Genomic DNA, 18,937 nt, shown 5'->3' with positions numbered 1-18,937 from the left:
TTTCCCATATATACGTATTTGTGGCCTTTGGATGTCTACAGGTAGTGAATATCATGTTTCCTCCCTCAGTTGTGATTTTATAAATGAGACCTCCTCTTTTTTCCATGAATACTATGCCTTCCTGTAGTAGCCCCAAACTATAGATTATGAGGCACATTAGCTATTGCTTTTATATTTCTCTTCCACAGTGGTTTTTTCTACTTTTCACCATATATAGTTTGCATTTCCTGGGGTGACATCTTGCCTTGTAGCTCCCTCTGTGAGGGTATACGTACTGTGCCCATGTCTGACATTTTCCTAATTTTTGTTTAGTTGTATTTGTTAGAGCTGGTTTAACAAATATTTAGTAATTTGTGATTTTTGAAGTTTTTTTTTAAAAAACAAAAAGCCGACTTGAACTTCCTGTTTTTCTAATCTTATGTTCCATGAGTCTTTTTTGAAAAAATCACTGTGGTGATTTTGTGAGCTTTCTGGTTCCCAGGGTACATGTCGTCCAGACCTACTGCTTAAGGTCTGTGTCCTGCTTTTGCTGTTTTCATTATTTCTGTACTCCATGATTATTTTTACGTTATTGACTATAGGAAGTGTTCCAGCATACTCTATGTGGACTTTTTCTGCTTTGTCAGCAAAATAACTTTCCAGTTAGTAAATTGGCCAAGAATCAAGAGAAAATAAAAACTTAGCATTTTATGTAGTAGTATGCTATTCTGTAGTGAATAGGGGAAAACAACAACTTTGAAGTATGTTTTGGCAAGAGTATAATAAAAAAAAAAGCATTGTGTGTTCCTAAAGTGAATTTATTACAGTCTGTTTCAACTCATGAGCTTAATTCAGTCTATCAGGAATTGCCTATGCTTTTCCTAATAGTGAAGTAATTTGTTATAATGAAATGAGAAGTCATTTTGCATTCTTTAAAATACAACTCTCTTGGACAATCTAGTACCCATATAGTTTGAAAAGTATTAGGAATTCTTGAGATGGTAATCGCTATCACGCTACTGTTTTTTTAAATTAATATTTTTTTTGGCTGTGTTGGGTTTTCGTTGCTGCGTGCAGTCTTTTCTCTCTTAATTGTGGCAAGCGGGGGCTACTCTTCATTGCAGGGTGTGGGCTTCTCATTGAGGTGGCTTCTCTTGCTGTGGAGCACAGGCTCTAGGCACGTGGGCTTCAGTAGTTGTGGCACGCGGGCTCTAGAGCACAGGCTCAGTAGTTGTGGCACGCAGGCTTAGTTGCTCCGCGGCATGTGGGATCTTCCCGGACCAGGGATCGAACCTGTGTCCCCTGCATCCGCAGGTGGATTCTTAACCACTGCACCACCAGGGAAGTCTCACTATTGTGCTACTTTAAATTGGAAATTTTCTGTTTTGTGGTGGGATTCTTGTAAAGTAGGATGTGACCGTCACAGGGTTGCAAAAGTAAGTGAAAAGTCATTAGGCATCACAGACAGGAACCGCGGTAGAACAATGGTAATCTATTTCAAAAGAGTTATGGCCGGGGAAGGGTGGGTAGTAAAGTATCTATTTAGCTTCTCTTCAAATATTTGGGCATTTTTCAAGGCATTTACCATTGAATTTGGATAGTTTTTTCCTGGTATGCAAGTTAGAAAATTGAAGAACAGAACAGTTATGAAGTAGTAAATGCCATAACTTGGGCCACCAGTTTAGGAGGAGACTTTCACAACTTTTAGGAATGCAAAAAAGTGAATATGTGCCCTTTGGTTTATCTGTTCAATAAGTTGGCTTTTGATATAGTTTTCTTGCCAACCTTTATGATTAGAAAAAAAGTACATATTTGTTATATTTTACTCTCAGTGTCCATTCCAAAAGGGAATGCTTGCTGGTTCAGTATGTAAAAGCATGTTTAACTGTAGATAACTATGATATATACAAGGCTAAATGAGATAAAGTTATCTAATAAATAGTGATAAGCTCTTAGAGAATATTCCCCTTTCTCCCTCTCTAAGCTTTTGAAAACTAAGAATGCATTTGAGACAGCAAAGGATTGATGCACTCCTTAAGTTTGTTAAGGAATGAACCCTGTATGTAGCTTTCTTATTGCTTGAAATTATAGTTTCCAAGCATAATTTCATGTATGTATATATACATCAAGTAGAAGGTTTTGAAATACCTTACTTGGCAGGTTTATTATTACCTCAGCTTAATGTTTCAGTGTTAGTTTTTTTTTCTTACCCCTTCTACCTCCTGAAGAAATAAGTTTCCTCATCTGTGCTCCTTTAATGCAATGATTCTCAAAGTATGGCTCCTACCTGGCCCCTCTCCTTTTTTTCAATTCTTATTGCTTCATAGTTGTTCATACCTACCTATGCCTAAAGGCTACTTATTAATAACCTGCCAAGTAAATTATTAAGGAGTACTAAAACATAATATTCATAAACTAAAACTAGCACAACATTAGAGTTTACTGTTATCTCTAATACCTTTTTCTCCCAGGAAGTACTGTCATGGGAAACTTGGCACCAATGCAAAGCTTCTCACATGTCATATGCAGAATGGGGATTCCTACAATATTCAGGAAGGGATGATGCTTATTTGGGATGCATCATCAGTATTGTCTCAAATTGATCTCGGTTTTTCATCGTGTTTCCTCTTTATTTTTCATTAGAGTTACTGTTAGCTTCATCTTTATCAATTTAATTTATGGACTTTCAGTTAACTTTCACTGTGTGGTCAGGGATATTTGTACCAACAATATTTTGGCTTATTTAAGACATGAATGTGTTGCAGTGCAAATATAAATCCTTCATTCCTCTTTTGCTAATGCTGATTTATACAGTCACCTAAAAACTTGCTCCCATGGAGATACTTGAATGTTACTAAGTTCCTTTTCCACTGGAAGAATGGGGGAACGAGAGGCCTCCTCCTAGTGAACCTGACACTATATGCATGGGCTTCTGTGGCAGGTGCTATATTATGGGTTGGGCACTCTGTGTTGTCTGTCCTTCGTCCCTTTAAGAAGAGCACAAGGGACCTTTTTTCATCTTTGCTCTGTGCCTGGCATATAAGCATTAGATTCATATTTATTGAGTGATGTTGTCTCAGCTTCTCAAAGATAAATATTTTTTTACAGATTTTTTTAACATTTTTATTGGAGTATAATTGCTTTACAACGGTGTGTTAGTTTCTGCTTTATAACAGACTGAATCAGTTATACATATACATATATCCCCTTTACAGATTTTAGAATAAACTCACTTAAAATGCTTATTGAATACCTGTTAGGTTCTGGTAGGTATACAGTCGAGAGTGCAATTGAGTGTTTTCAGACACCACTTTAAGTGGATCTCATTAAGGAAAGTGTTGCTATTCATACTGTTTAGACATTTTGTTTGCTTTTCTTAATAGCAAAGAGTTTCCTATAACAGAAAAGTCCTTTTCCTTCAGATTTGTTAATCATGTATGTGTTTGAATGACACATCTATATTATTTCCTGTTATTTGGTCTCCTGGAGGTGAAAATCCCAAACAGCATGGAGTATTACATTTGTTTTTCTCCTCTGTATGGTAGCCATCATTAGCACTTACCTCAGTTCTTCCTTAGCATTTCCTTTTTGGGTCCAAGGCAAATTTTTCAAACTTTGAGACCAGACAGGGATTATTCATTTCTCTCTTTTTTTTTTCCCCTCTCTTTTTTACTGTTATTTGCTTCTGGAAATCCCTTACTCTGTCCTAGCCATAAATACTCCTTCTCTAACAATTCAACCAGAAAAATTATCTACTTTTACCTCAAAGATGTACTTTCTTAAACCAACCTCAGTGCATAAGAGAAATATCAGAATCATTCAGTGCTTTTCCCAGACAACTTGAAGGTTACAATGCAGGGAATAAGAATACTCTATGTGACTTAAACCTCAAGTGCCCAGTGCCACTGCAGACAGTTTTGGACACCTGGATGACATGTAAAAATATCTTATCAGAGCTGCCTTTCCTTTTGGGGGAAAAGTGAAGTTCCAACCAAATATTTCACAATCTTTCACTTCCCTTTCCCCTGAATATCAGATACCTTAGAGTCTAGAGACAAAAAATGCTCTTGTTAAAATGTCTTTAGGTGGTTTCTGTTTCAACTGGCAAGTGTACTCTTGATATACAATACACCTTTCTTATCTACTTTGCTACCAAAGAATCTTGTTGCCCTCCAAGTTTTCCCCATTTAAATACAAGAAAATTGTGGTCATTGGGGCGTCCTGCAGGATATTTTAAAAGCAAATATATTTCTGGGTAAGTTTCCCTATCTTGATAGGGTTTGAGTTATACAGGTATACGCACTAGACAAAGTTCAGCACATACATGCTTAAGACCTGTACATTTCATTACATATAAATGTAACCTCAAAACATATTGAAGTCCAGTTAGTGATATGCATACTGAATATTTTAGGGGGAAGTATACTGATGCCTTTGAAATGCATCAAAAAAAATAGGTGGATTGATGATGGGTAGAGATGTGATAAAGCAAGTATAGTAAAATGTAAATGGTAGAATCTAGGTGCTGGGTATATAGGTGTTCACTGTAAAATTCACCTTTGCTATATGTTTGAAATTTTTCATAATAAAATGTCCGAGGGGCATAGTGAACACTAGAAGCTATCACTTGTAATGCATTCACTGTCTTAGGGAAAAAATCCAAAACATTTTCTAAGGAGAGAAAATCATTAATATTTCCAGTGTATTATATATTGTTATTGTTCATGCTATACAATTTAGCCTTCGGGTGGTGGATTGGAAAAAAGTCCTGCATCCACTGTTTTGGAACAATGAGGTAAAGATGACAGCAATAGTAATTTTACGCCCAAAGTTTGGTTTTTCTTCCTATGGTCATTCATTTAACCAGCCTCTCCTGTCTTGGCAGCACAATCCTGAAGTCTTATTTTCAGAGAAAAGAAAGTATTCTTAAAGTCACTGAGCTGTATTATGATTGAATGCAAGCAAATATTTGAAGAGATGAATCATTGATTCCTGGACCATTTGTTAGAGAGGGTTAGGCCATTTGGCAGATATCTCTGTGGTGAGCTGTTTATGATGGTAGAGAGGTCTGTGTTTTTTGAACCAGACCTCACTCGTTTAACACTAAACTTACTGAGAGCCCAAGTTTGTTTTTTCCCCCTCTCAGAGCGGCTTTAAAACATATAAAATGTAAAATTAATAAATCATAAATGATATAGAAATGGAAAGAATAGTCTTTATTTTCTTTTTTCAAAGGGGGAGGATAAAAATAAATAATACTACACTTCAGAGAAGTAGATTTGCAAAGGAAATGTTTGTAATTATGCCCTTTTAGCAAAATAGTCATGAACAGTGTAATGATTTAAAAAGCATTACCATTTAGATGGTAAGAAAAGTATTTCTTTTTTTAAAATAAATTTATTTTTATTTATTTATTATTTTTCGCTGTGTTGGGTCTTCGTTGCTGCCCGCAGACTTTCTCTAGTTGCGGCGAGCGGGGGCTACTCTTCGTTGTGGGGTGCGGCTTCTCGTTGAGGAGCACAGGCTCTAGGCGCCCGGGCTTCAGTAGTTGTGGCTCGCGGGCTCTAGAACGCAGGCTCAGTAGTTGTGGCACACGAGCTTAGTTACTCTGCAGCATGTGGGATCTTCGTGGACCAGGGCTCGAACCCTTGTCCGCTGCATTGGCAGGTGGATTCTTAACCACTGTGCCACCAGGGAAGCCCAAGAAAAATATTTCTACTAAGCAATGGCATCCAGTGGTATCACTATCATGAAATCAGTTGATGATTGCCACAGCTGCAAATCTGATAATTGTATATATTTAAATTATGTGACTAGCTTTTTTTTTTGGTTTCAAAACTGACTTGACCATCTAATGCTAAGTAGTCTTCAAACTTAAGGTGAAGTATATAGGTATTACAAATGTGTTGCCTTTACATAATCTCTAGTCTTACTCATTTTCCATTCCATTCTGTCTGTCAACCCTTGGATAACATTACCCATAAGCAGGGTACCGTCTGGGTCCAGTATGATGCTTCATAGGATGGATGTGGTGGGAAATACAGGGAGCTGTTTCATTGTGTTAGTATGTACTGTACATGATCACTAATGGATGTAAATGTTGCCTAATGGTTATTTTGGCTAACCTCTCCAAAAGACTATGTTCAAAGATAGTCTCAGTTCATTTTTCTGGAAAAGGAGATTAACTTTTTAGACCCCAGAAGAATCACCCTTTAGTGTTTCAATTTGTCCCTTCATTCAGTCAGGAAGTCCTGCCTATGGTGCCAGTTTCTGTGTTGGGTTCTGTAGCACAGTGATTTCCAGACCTGGCCACCATCAGAATCACCTGGGGAGCTTTTAAGGAAACACTTGCTTGGGCCACATCCTAGAAATTCAGATGCTGGCTATTTGGAGTAGAATGAGGAATTTGGATTTTAAGAAGTACCTAAGTGACTCTAATGCCCATCACCTTTGGGATTATTAAGCTACAATCTTTTCCAAGGTTCTTTGTCTAAAAGTATAGATAAGTAATAATTATTTCAGTACAGGGTAGACGAGTTCTATAAAAGATGAGTTTGTTAGTTATCTTAGTGCTCTTAATTAAGACAGATCTGATTCCAGAGCCCCCACCTCCCAGATTATCTGGTTACTTCTGATTAGCTACCTGCTCATTTTATAATATCTTGCATTTTGGGATCCATTTTACATGTTGGGCACTGTGCCATGTATTTTACACGTACTATTTCATTTAATCCTCATAGAACTACTATGAGGTGTAAGAACTATTACTATCTCCATGTTTTTTGTTTTTTTTTTTAATTTATTTATTTATTTATTTTTGCCTGTGTTGGGTCTTCGTTACTGCGTGCGGGCTTTCTCTAGTTGTGGTGAGCGGGGGCTGCTCTTCATTGTGGTGCGTGGGCTTCGCATTGCAGTGCTTGTTGCAGAGCTCAGGCTCTAGGTGCACAGGCTTTAGTAGTTGTGGCGCACAAGCTTAGTTGCTCCGCGGCACGTGGGATCATCATGGACCAGGGCTCGAACCCATGTCCCCTGCGTTGGCAGGCGGATTCCTAACCACTGCGTCACCAGGGAAGCCCTCCATGTTTTAAAGTGTGTCAGTAGTCAGGATAATTAGAATGCATATTTGGAAATATTGCAGGGCTGAGACCTGTGCCCAAACTGTGTGACTGCAAAGCCAGTGCCCTTGTACTGTAGGTGGCCTCTGGCATCCTGTACAAGATCTGTACATTGAATGTTACTGTCTTAAAACAATGGTCTTTGGAAAGTGGGCCACATAATGCTTTTTGGAATGAGATAAAATGAAGCTGTCTAAAGTGTAATTGTTTAGCTTCACTACCCAGTCTTTTGCCTAAGGTATTCACAATTTAGTCTCTGAGAAGTGTCATAAGTGACAGCCATTTCCAGATGAAAAGCTATACATTTTTTAGTGCTGAATAAATCTGAAAGATCATACGCTTTGTTCACTTATTTGTCCTGCTTTTGGCTGTAACCCTCAAGAGTACTCTGTATGCTCATTTCAGAAAAAAATTAAAGATAACAGCTCTTATTTTTTCCTTGTATGTTTCATAGTCTTTGCTTTGAAATGCCTCCTGGCTTCTCCCCCCTAATTAACTTATTTATACCTGGTCTTTACAGATAGTCCTTAAAAAAGAGTCTTTGGTTTTAAAATATTGAAAATACTTGTATTTTTTTACTCCATTTCCTTCTCTGACAAATTTTGTAGTTGACATCATTTTCTAGGTCATTTAAGGAAAATGACTCTTTTGGAAAAAATTGACCTGAACTATACTTGAGTTCAATTTGGAAACAGAAAAAAAACAAAAACAAAACAAAACAAAAAAAACCCCACTACATTTAATTCTCCTCACCTCCAAATTAGTCAGATTTTTAGAAATACCTGTATTATTGGATATCTTCCATTTGCTTTGAAATATACTAAATGGAAATCTGCATGGATTTAATTATTCTACATTCAGTTTAAATAAGCCTTAGCAAAAATATTTGGATAGAATAAAGTTTAAGAATTTGATGAGGACAAGGGGAGGGGGGAAGGGTAAGCTGGGACAAAGTGAGAGAGTGGCATGGACATATATACACTACCAAGTGTAAAATAGATAGCTAGTGGGAAGCAGCTGCATAGCACAGGGAGATCAGCTCGGTGCTTTGTGACCACTTAGAGGGGTGGGATAGGGATGGGTGGGAGGGAGACGCAAGAGGGAGGAGATACGGGGATATATGTACACATATAGCTGATTCACTTTGTTATACAGCAGAAACTAATATACCATTGTAAAGCAATTATACTCCAATAAAGATGTTTTAAAAAAAAAGAATTTGAGATCCAACAAACTTCCTTCCTTTCTTTCTTTCTTTCTTATGTATTTATATTTTAATTAAAAAATTTCATCCATTTGGAATTTTCAAATATGGCTTGTGATAGGAACCTCATTCCCCTTACATGGATAGTTAGTTGTATCCTAACAGATCATGTATATATCATAACTCACACTTTTCCACTGGTTTTTCAATGTCTGTAAACTTATTTTTAACCCACTGTTTTCCTCACAATCACTCCCAACATTGTTTCTTGTTAGTTATTCTAAATAGCTCTACAAGTGTTAGCATTAAACTGTAACTTTATAGGATCCCCTGTTCTCTCCCCTTCAGGGCTTTGTTTTCTGAGACTTGATCTCACCTTGACATCCTCAAATCATTGCCGATATTTTTACTACCTGATTTGTCTCCCTTCCTCAGGTATGCCTTCTCCAATTTAATGTGTCATGTTGGATTGAATCTACTGTTTGCATGTCATGTCCATCCCAACTTCCATACTGATTGCATGGAAAGGTTCTGGAGCTTTAGAGAAGCCAGTGGAATTCCCTCCTGCTCTGATAACATTGAGAGCACCTCCCCAGAAGACAGAGCGTTCATTCCCAAGTAGAGTTCCCTTGTATCAAATCTTGGACCACTACATTCTGCCATCCGCAAAGTATTAGCTGGCTTAGCCACAGACGTTTATAGACTATTGGTTAAGAAACTATGTTAATCCAGAGTATGGATTTCTGTACAGCCTTAAACGGAATGAGGTCGTTTTATATATACTGGTATAGAAAGATGTTAAGGGGGGAAAAGCAAATCATAGAAAATATGGTGATGTTCTAATTAATTTTTTTAAAGCCAATTTGTAAGTACATAATAATAGGTGTGGAAACAGATTCATGAAGCTTTTAGCAGGGGTTACCTCTGGGAAGGGAATGGGCTATGAAGAAAGCCTTTCAGAAAAGAGCAAAAGACCTTTGCAGCATTTAGGTCTTAAAACGAACATGTATTCACTTTTTATGTTTTTTGGTTTTGTTTATTTGTTTGGGCCGCATTTCGGCATGTGGGGTCTTAGTTCGCTGACCAGAGATTGAACCTGTGCCCCCTGCAGTGGAAGCACAGAGTCTTAGCCACTGGACCACCAGTGAATTCCCTCTCACTTTTTATTTTTTAAAAATCACCAAATGTAAAATAGCTAGTGGGAAGCAGCCGCATAGCACAGGGAGATCAGCTCAGTGCTTTGTAACCACCTAGAGGTGGGATAGGGAGGGTGGGAGGGAGACGCAAGAGGGAGGAGATAGGGGGATATATTTATATGTATAGCTGATTCACTTTGTTATAAAGCAGAAACTAACACCATTGTAAAGCAATTATACTCCAATAAAGATGTTAAAAAAAATCAATGGATGTTGTAAAGCAACTATACTCCAATAAAAATTAATTTTAAAAAATCAATGGATGAAAAAATTTTAATCTAATAATTTAAGATTTCAAGGAAGTGACATTAGCTAAGCTACTGCCCAGTGGCAGGCCTGCCAGAAACCTTGGATTCTTACCTCCTGTCATCCAAATTGTTCCAGCAGTGCCTCCTCTGTGAACTTTCTTGTGAGAAGGGCCAACGCATCACTTTTTAATTTTAACCTAATGTTTGCTGTCTGAGATTTTACCACTTCTTTTTTTTTTTTAATTTTATTTGGTTGTGCTGGGTCTTAGTTGCAGCTCTCAGGCTCCTTAGTTGTGGCATGCGAACTCTTAGATGCAGCATGCATGTGGGATCTAGTTCCCTGACCAGAGATTGAACCCGAGCCCCTTGCATTGGGAGCACAGAGTCTTATCCACTGTACCACCAGGGAAGTTCCAAAGCATCACTTCTTAAATGTTGCTTTTTGGTCTTTCTCAGAAACCAGCATAATTTATAAGATCAACAGAAATTTATACCAAGGACCCTTTAAAAGAGTTATTTCTGATTTCTGTCTCCTTTTAAGCATTGAAATCTCTTGGTTATCTACCCTCTGGAGGGAATTATATACCCTGGTCCCTGCAGTGTTGGGAATGGTATGGTATTACTTCCACTCTTTGCTGTTTTAGAATGTGTTCTCTTTCATTTATTTATTTATTTTTAATTTATTTTTGGCTGTGCCACACGGCTTGCAGGATCTCAGTCCCCCAACCAGGGATTGAACCTGGACCGGGGATTGAACCTGGGCCACAGCAGTGAAAGCGCTGAATCCTAACCACTAGACCACCAGGGAATTTCCACTGTGTTCTCTTTTAAAAGGTTATTTTCAGCTGAGTCCCTGCGTCATATTCCTACCTATACTTCAGTCACATCCTTTAAAGTACAACCTCCAAATTTTGAACACAGCCTGACTATGTTGGGAGAACCAGGAACATCTGTCATATTGCTTGGCTCAGCCATTGCTGTCTTGGTAGTCTGGAGGGAGATAATGTCTATCCATTGCCTCTCCTCTCTCCTCTTCTTCCCTCCCTCCCTTACCCTGTCCCTCCCCCTCTCTACATATTAGATTAGATTAAATATTATATATTTTTTTCCCTTCCATTTTTCCCCTATGAGCAGTAATTAGACTGGGCAAATATTAAAAGAATTTACTACAAATCTGTCCAAAATAACAGAAATAAGTTTTCTCTTGCTTCTGATCCCACTAAATTATTTTATTTATATCTATTTCTGAGCCAGTGCTCAAGATATGAGGATGTAATTATAAATAGCCAAATGTTGAGTAGAGACTACCAGTCTCTAATCCTTATGTAACAGTCTCTAATCCTTATGTGTCTGTTTGTGTCCTTATGGGTCCTAGTCTTCAGGTCTCAACATGATTTTTTACTTTTTGCTACCAGCCCCACGTTAGTCTCCTGCTTCCAAATCTTTACTTCTTTTTACATGTAACCAGATTTCCTCAGCTTAATGAAGAGCTGGCTCTATCACTAGGCTTTTTTTTTTTTTTTTTATGATAAACATGCTGTGTGGGATGAGAATGGCCATCCACAAATTCCTGGAGGGTGGGGACTGTATCTTGTTCATCTTTATTCTGCCAGTGCCAGCCTGGTGCCTGATACGAGGTGCTCAGACAAAGATCATTGGTGCATCCCTGTTCTTAACTTTGTAGCAGTTGTGTGCAACAAACTTATCATTGTGAAAATGTAACCTTGTGATATATATTTACCTTCCCCAAAACAGAGTCTTGCTTACATAACAGAAAAACTTTGTAACTACTTACATGATTTCTGTAAATTCTCAAGTGTCTCCAAATGGGAAATCTATGCAGTTTGGGCAATTTAAACAGAACACTCTGGGCTTCCCTGGTGGCACAGTGGTTGAGAGTCCGCCTGCCAATGCAGCGGACACGGGTTTGTGCCCCGGTCCGGGAAGATCCCACGTGCCACGGAGCGGCTGGGCCCGTGAGCCATGGCCGCTGAGCCTGCGTGTCCGGAGCCTGTGCTCCGCAACGGGAGAGGCCACAACAGTGAGAGGCCTGCGTACCGCAAAAAAAAAAAAACAGAACACTCTATCCTTTTATTATTCTTGTTATAATGTGGGTGCTATCACGTTGGTATCATAACTTTTTTTTTCTGTCCTTTTTTTAAACTTTATTTTATTTTGGAGTATAGCAGATCAACAACATTGTTACCGTTTCAGGTGTACAGCAAAGCGACTCAGCCATACATATACATGTAGCCATCCTTCCCCATATAGACAAACATCTGTAATTAGATATTTTTATTTGAAACATATTAAAATTTCTCATACACTTAAATTAAGAAAGGAGACAGTTTTTTTTTAATCCACAAAAGGAGCCCTTAAAACAGTTGAACACATTCTTCTCTTGTATTTCTGTATCGATAGAGATTTTTTTTTTTTAATCTATGGTAACTCCTGTGGTTTACAAGGATATAGTTTAGCAATCATCTTTATACTATAATGATAAAAAGGAACCACTGGTTGTTAATTCTTATATAAAGACACCTCTTTGCGTCAGAAACCTATAAAAATAACCAAAGATGATTCTTCACTGTAATCCTAATATCTATAATATCAAACTAGGAAAGTTTGAGTAATTGAGTAGGTGAGAATCTTTTATTCATTTTCCTTTTCATTTTTTCTTTTAGAACTGCCACTGGATGACCAGGATTCCTTGTAATTGATAATGTTGGAGATCAACTCTGCAACTTTCTTCAGCATTCAGTTGTTAAAAACAAATAGGATGCAGGTTCCTCAAATCCAGATTATGACAACAGTACTTGGAAAACTGAAAACTATCTAAATGATTATCTTTGGTTGGGCTGTGTTCTTAGCGAGCAGAAGCCTTGGCCAGGGTCTGCTGTTGACTCTTGAGGAGCACATAGCCCGCTTCCTGGGGACTAGAGGTGCCACTGCTACCATGGGTAATTCCTGTATCTGCCGAGACGACAGTGGAGCAGAAGACAGCGTTGACACCCAGCAGCAGCAGGCTGATAACAGTGCAGTACCCACTGCTGACATGAGGAGCCAACCCCGGGACCCTGTTCGGCCACCAAGGAGGGGCCGAGGACCTCACGAGCCAAGGAGAAAGAAACAAAATGTAGACGGACTAGTGCTGGACACACTGGCAGTCATACGGACTCTTGTAGATAAGTAAGTATCTGGCTCACGGTCACCTCCTGTCTAATGAAAAGCCTTCTGCCAGGAACCGTAACTTTTGGACTTCTTCCGTTCATTAGGATATATTCGCCAAGCCTTGTTGCTCATAGGGCAAGGGGAGAATATTTTATTTCTCCTCTGATGGCAGAGTAAATTATAAGGTTTGATGTTTTTACTTGCTAGCATGTACACCGGTCGGGAAATGTGTAAACATTTCTGTAGCAGAAAAAACTATTTAAAGCTATGATCTTTATTGGGGAACGTAGTCAGTATGGAGTGAGTTTGTGTTGAAGTTACAAGAGGTAATGGTTTCACGAAGACTCACTCTTATGTTGCTTGACTATCTACTCCACTGACCAGAGATTCAAGATGAGTTGTTTTACCAAGAGCATAGCTGCATGCAACTTCCGTTGGCAGTGGAAGGACTTAAGTCAAGGAGAGTTTTCATCCTTCTCCCTCTTTTTTATCCCTTAGTTGGCCCTCTTAGATCCATTTGGGAAGCTTGTAAATTAAGAGAAACTGCAGGACACACCTGTACCTGTTTTGTTTTCCCCTCTGCTTTGTCTAAGTACGAAATCCCAGGTTGAATAACAGTGAAATTAAAGGGCATTGTTCAAGTTGAAAAAAATATTTTAACTTAACCCTATAGCACAGTAGTTAGGAGTAAGTTTTAGAACCATGGTGGACAAAGGTTCAAATTCTAGGCCAGCCCCTTAACTAGCTACATGACATTGAGTAAATTACTTCTTTTAAGCCTCAGATTCCTCATCTATAAAAGGAGAATAATACCTTTCTTACAAGGATTATCATGATAAAATATATATAAAGCATCTAGTATGGTGCCTTGCATGTAACAATTGCTCAATAGAAGACAGTATTTTTTTAAAAGTTCTATCTGGGTTCTTTTTGCTTCAGGGTCAGCTAGTATTATATATTTAAGTATCTAAATATTTGATAATCACATTTATAAAAACACAGTTTTGTTTATTCCTGAGAAAGTATAGCATAAAGCAAGGTATACCTGTGCATATTATTCTGAGGTATTTTTTTTTCCTCATAGAAATAAATTTATTTTGCATTATTTTTCTATCTGCCATAGAGCATGCTGGGGGAAGGTAGTTCTTACAAATATTCACCATAACCAATTCAGAAAGGCCTTCCTAAGTTTACTAAAACCTGCCTTTGAAGTAGTTCTGGTACCTGAATTAATTTAATGTAATCTTTATATGTGGGAAATATCTGTTGAATATAACTCTATGCCATTTACATCCTCTAAATTCAAGCAAGGGTCTAGAAGCTGTTATGTAAAGTTTCTTCACAGTGACATTTAAAACGTGCTGTGAAATTGTAATGAAAAGTTGTCCTTCCCAAATAAGGAAGTAAACCACAGCAGTGTTATTTAAGCCCATTGGAAAAACAGGTACAGAATAGACTTTGCTGTATTTTTTAAAAGGGTGATTAAGAGAGTGTGGGGGCAAAGCAGGAGGAGCTTTAATTCCAAGCTTCAGGAAAATATTACAAATTGTAAGAAAACTTGTTGCTAAAGCACATAATCCACTTATGTGAGGCAAGTAGTGTACACTTGAATAACAGCCTAACTTTTACCTTAAACCTGTTTGTACTGAATTATAGTTAAAACTCTTCTGAGAATGGAAAAATTAGGCAGATGCAGAGCAAGTATGAAGGGACATGTTGGAAAATATAATGGCAAAACGGGGTTCAGACAGTTTGTAAACATTGTTACATAGCTTATTTTTTTAAAACTGCTAAAGAAAAGAATTTCTTAACCTGCGAAGTTTATAAGGCTATTAAAACTAAACATAAAAGACAGGACAGATGGGCTTAGTAAGAATATATGTAAAAGGGTGTATGCAGATATCACAATTATAAAATGACCTATATTTATTGTTCTCCTCTCTCCTTGTTACTTAGGAGAGGATGACCTTGATTTGAGAGGACAGTACAGTTCTTAATGGCATAGTGAGAGACCTGCTATAGGAAATACACTTATTTTAAAATCATTTTGAAGTTTGATTATTTGCTTTTTTTTTTTGGTAGTAACTTTACCCTCAGATTGCTAATGGTATTAATGTTATTCACATGACTTTGGAATTTTAATTTGCAGGCTCCTCCTGATGGAAGTTTTTTTCCTTACTCTGTGTGTGTGTGTGTGTGTGTGTGTGTGTGTGAGTTCCCTGTCTTTTTCTCCCTTTCTCTCTGTCACCTTTGTTGTCTCCATCTGGGTCTCAGGGACCTTCAGTCCACAGCTGAACCTAAAAGTGGTGGTTCTGAGTTCCCATCCTACTGTAAGAAGCCCAGGTCCTGCTGCATGGCTTTCTCTGCCTTTTTCTGTCACCAGAGACTTGCAGGTTTATACCGGTTGCAGCTCAGATTATCATTCAGAGCTCTGCAACTCCTTTCACTGAGAGCAGTACCCTGTTCCCACTTTATTTGGTGAGTCTCTGCTCCATCACTTGCACAGGTGGGGTTTTGGTCCCCATTACCTGCCTTGCAGGCATAAAGCTCCTGGTGACCTCTGCCTAGTTCTTGACCCAGAGCCCAGTAGTCGTATGACTTTAGCTTTTGTCTTCCACCGGAAGTTTCTGCTCTATTTCTGTTCCACAAAGAATTTTATCTCGTTTTTTTGAGTGTAGGGATGTGTATGTCCTTTAAGTGTGTCTGTAGAATTCAGGTGCTCATATTCGTTATTGGTCACTGATCTTGTCATATTTTTATTAGTTTGTCCTTCTTCCCTAATCCCATTGTCCTTTTTACCACCCACCTCCAAATATCAGTAGGTGATCATTCTACTGAATTTAAGGTATGTTCTTCCAATATGCCTGGCATATGTTTGTCTATGTCTGTATAGGAAGTTTATAAATATTGTTTTGTGTATGATTTTAAAATTTTACATAACACAGAAGTCTCTTTGGTTTTAACTTCTCTCAACATTATATTTGAGACCTATAAAGCTACAATTGCTTCTGACTGCTACAGAGTATTCCTTTGTATGCTCAAAATTACTATATTTTGTTATCATATAATCTGGTGACAGTCACTTAGGTCACTACTTCTAAATTTTTTGTTCCTACAAATAACATTGCAGCAAATAACCTCATATGCACCTGTGTAATAATTTCTCTAGCATTGTTGAGTATATGCATACGTAATTTCATTATTGCCAGATTGCCCCAGAGCAACGTTTGTATCAGTTAGTTATATCATTTAAGACAATTCTTTTAAATAAGAATTTTCCCTTATTATGAAAAGGCGCAGGATGTGTCAAACACCGGCACCTAATGAGTACCTGAAATGAATTTAGTAATTCGCATATTGCAAGGTTATTCTGAGGATTAAAAGATTGAAGACAATAGTTTTTGTTTTTGTTTTTTTTCACAGTGAAACAGAGAGCCACGATATGTAAACAAATAAGCAGTGAATATACTCCTTAAATAATTAGATTATCATTGTTTGATGGGAAATATTTCATTCATTATTAAAAGTTCCCCTAGGGTCCCTGGTGGCGCAGTGGATGAGAGTCCGCCTGACGATGTAGGGGACACGGGTTCGTGCCCTGGTCCGGGAAGATCCCACATGCCGCGGAGCGGCTGGGCCCGTGAGCCATGGCTGCTGAGCCTGTGTGTCCGGAGCCTGTGTTCCGCAATGGGAGAGGCCACAACAGTGAGAGGCCCACATACAGCAAGAAAAAAAAAAAAAAGTTCCCCTAAAGCACCTCTTTGGATTCCTGAGATCACAGTTTGAAAGTCCACTGAATTAAGGGGAAGATGCCATTTTAGAGCAGTGACTAGAAGATTAAGTAGCTTAAGTTTGGTTTCTTTTTCTTCTAACACCATTTTATGAAGTTTAAGCACATAGTGATATTTACCAGAAGAACACTTAAAAATGAAGATGTTACGTAGGCCCTTGCTTCTGTAAGTCCTCATTTGGGATTGTCATCTCCCTTCCTGGTGATTCTTTGAGGTACATGTGAGGAAGATGATGTTGGCCTACCTGGCTTGGGCCACTAGAGGTAAAGCTGAAAGTGGGCTCTGGGCTCCAGTATTAGTCCCATGCTTTGACTTCAGGCTACATGGTGGTCCTTTCATGTGCCCTTGTGCCCATTTTATTTGTGGGCCATCATAGACAGTAACCTTGGAAATGAGCACACGTGGTGTGCGTTTGTCCTTATAGATTATAGCTCTGGTTGTCTCCTCCATCTCTTTCTCTACGCTCACTAATGTACATTTCTTTCTCTTCCTACCCCCACACTTCCAGTTTGAACTTTTATTTGAAATTGTCATTTCTTATTTCTTCAAGTTTGATGTCTTGAATGTTTGTTTTTCAGTGATCAGGAACCTCCCTATTCAATGATTACATTGCACGAAATGGCAGAAACAGGTATTTTTAAAGTTTTTTAAAATACTTCCTAATTAATGATCATGAAGAAGTGTAGCCACTTTTTTTTTTAATAAAAGACTTCAAAAATACTTAACACATATGATGAAGAAAAAACCCCCTAGTCTATGGAAATTTTCTTGTATAAGGACAATAATTAATAAGCACTGTATTGTATCCTGAGTATATGCTGCATATTTCAGTAATGGTTTTATCTCACTAAAATTATTAAAATAAAATTATTTTTGGCATTGACAGATCTTCGACTATAACTCTTCTAGAATGGGGAGGATAACTTTTTTGTCCCTCAATTTCCTAAATGTCATTCTGAAAATAGAGCCAGCTGTTTCAGATACTTAATCTTCTCAGTTAACCCCTATGTCATAAATAAGATGCTGGAAACTATTTAATCATAATTTGAGAACCCAGAACCGTAGCTTAAATGTTCTTCAAATAAAGATACCCCCAAATCACCAGACTCCTGTAAGTTAGGATTCTTTGTCTCTACTGTGATGACTAGCAGTTGATGACCATGTCCATGCCAAATACTAGCTGCTTAAAAGCTATAGGATGTTTCTGTTTTCCAAGAGTGTTTCTATTTTAATGTGAAGTCATCTTGTGTTGTAAGTTACATATTCACATTTTTAAAATATGGCTCCATCGTATAATCTTCTTGATTTGCTCCTAGATGAAGGATGGTTGGACGTTGTCCAGTCTTTAATTAGAGTTATTCCATTGGAAGATCCACTGGGACCAGCTGTTATAACATTATTACTAGATGAATGTCCATTGCCCACTAAAGTAAGTTAATACTTATCTTTTATGAAACTGACATCTCTGCTTAAACACAGGATGAATGACCACAAAGAACATTTGATATAATGCATTTCTTTTTATATATTTTGCGTCTGTTTTATTTAATGTTAATTTCATTATGTAAACTTGTTTTTTATTACTAATAAATTGCTACATCCTCTTTCTGTCAATAGCTTACTCTAAAACTTTAGTTTAAAATTTTAAAAATGTTAAAAATGGAAGCATTTATATCTGAAATGGCAATCTTTGAAACTAGAAAAGAATGTTCAGTTGCTGAGCTGATTTTCTTATCTCTCTCCAAACAATTTCCTCATAACAAAAGTTTTTTAAACATTTTCTATTAAGAGAAAACACTGTTATACCAAAAGTACTTTTGAGTCTTAAACATATTAAATATTGGCATAACTTTGATTATCCCTTATGTAGAATGAAAGTATCTAACTTTCATTGCCTTATTCCATATGGTCTATGGAATCCTTTTTTAAAAATTTTGGACTCTGGCATCTTTCATTTGTTTAAAGCCTCAGACATTTGGGCCTAACATGGAAAACATGGGCAGAGGGAAAAGTCTTTGGCCTTGTCACTGGTGAATTGACCTTTGCCTAGTCTTTTAAAGTCTTTGCCTTTAAAATTCTGGTGATATTTGTTCTTGATTGATAAAAAAAAAAATTTGTAAGAAACTTTTTACTTTAGTATCACTAGGCCCTATTGTTATCAATCATACTGGCATTTGGGTGGATTTACTCTGTTTAACGACTCGAGTATATAGCATATATTTGATACAACTGG

General features: G+C 37.6%; 1 protein-coding gene across 2 annotated transcripts in view; it reads left to right on the top strand.

Annotated features, from left to right (window-relative positions):
• Nucleotides 1-18,937, top strand: part of RSPRY1 (ring finger and SPRY domain containing 1) — a 46,826-nt gene that overhangs the window by 1,624 nt on the left and 26,265 nt on the right. For both annotated transcript variants that reach the window (XM_029207584.1, XM_029207593.1), the window contains exons 2-4: nt 12,427-12,931; nt 17,283-17,335; nt 18,021-18,133. In XM_029207584.1, the coding sequence (XP_029063417.1) occupies nt 12,582-12,931; nt 17,283-17,335; nt 18,021-18,133 (516 nt within the window). In that variant the 5' untranslated portion in view covers nt 12,427-12,581. The remainder of the gene's footprint in view (nt 1-12,426; nt 12,932-17,282; nt 17,336-18,020; nt 18,134-18,937) is intronic.

This window comes from Monodon monoceros, unplaced genomic scaffold, assembly GCF_005190385.1.
Source record: "Monodon monoceros isolate NGI ecotype Baffin Bay Population unplaced genomic scaffold, NGI_Narwhal_1 Super_Scaffold_10, whole genome shotgun sequence".
Lineage (NCBI taxonomy): Eukaryota > Metazoa > Chordata > Mammalia > Artiodactyla > Monodontidae > Monodon > Monodon monoceros.
The sequence above is the reverse complement of the archived record's forward strand: the minus strand, read 5'-3'. Positions and strand labels throughout refer to the sequence as shown.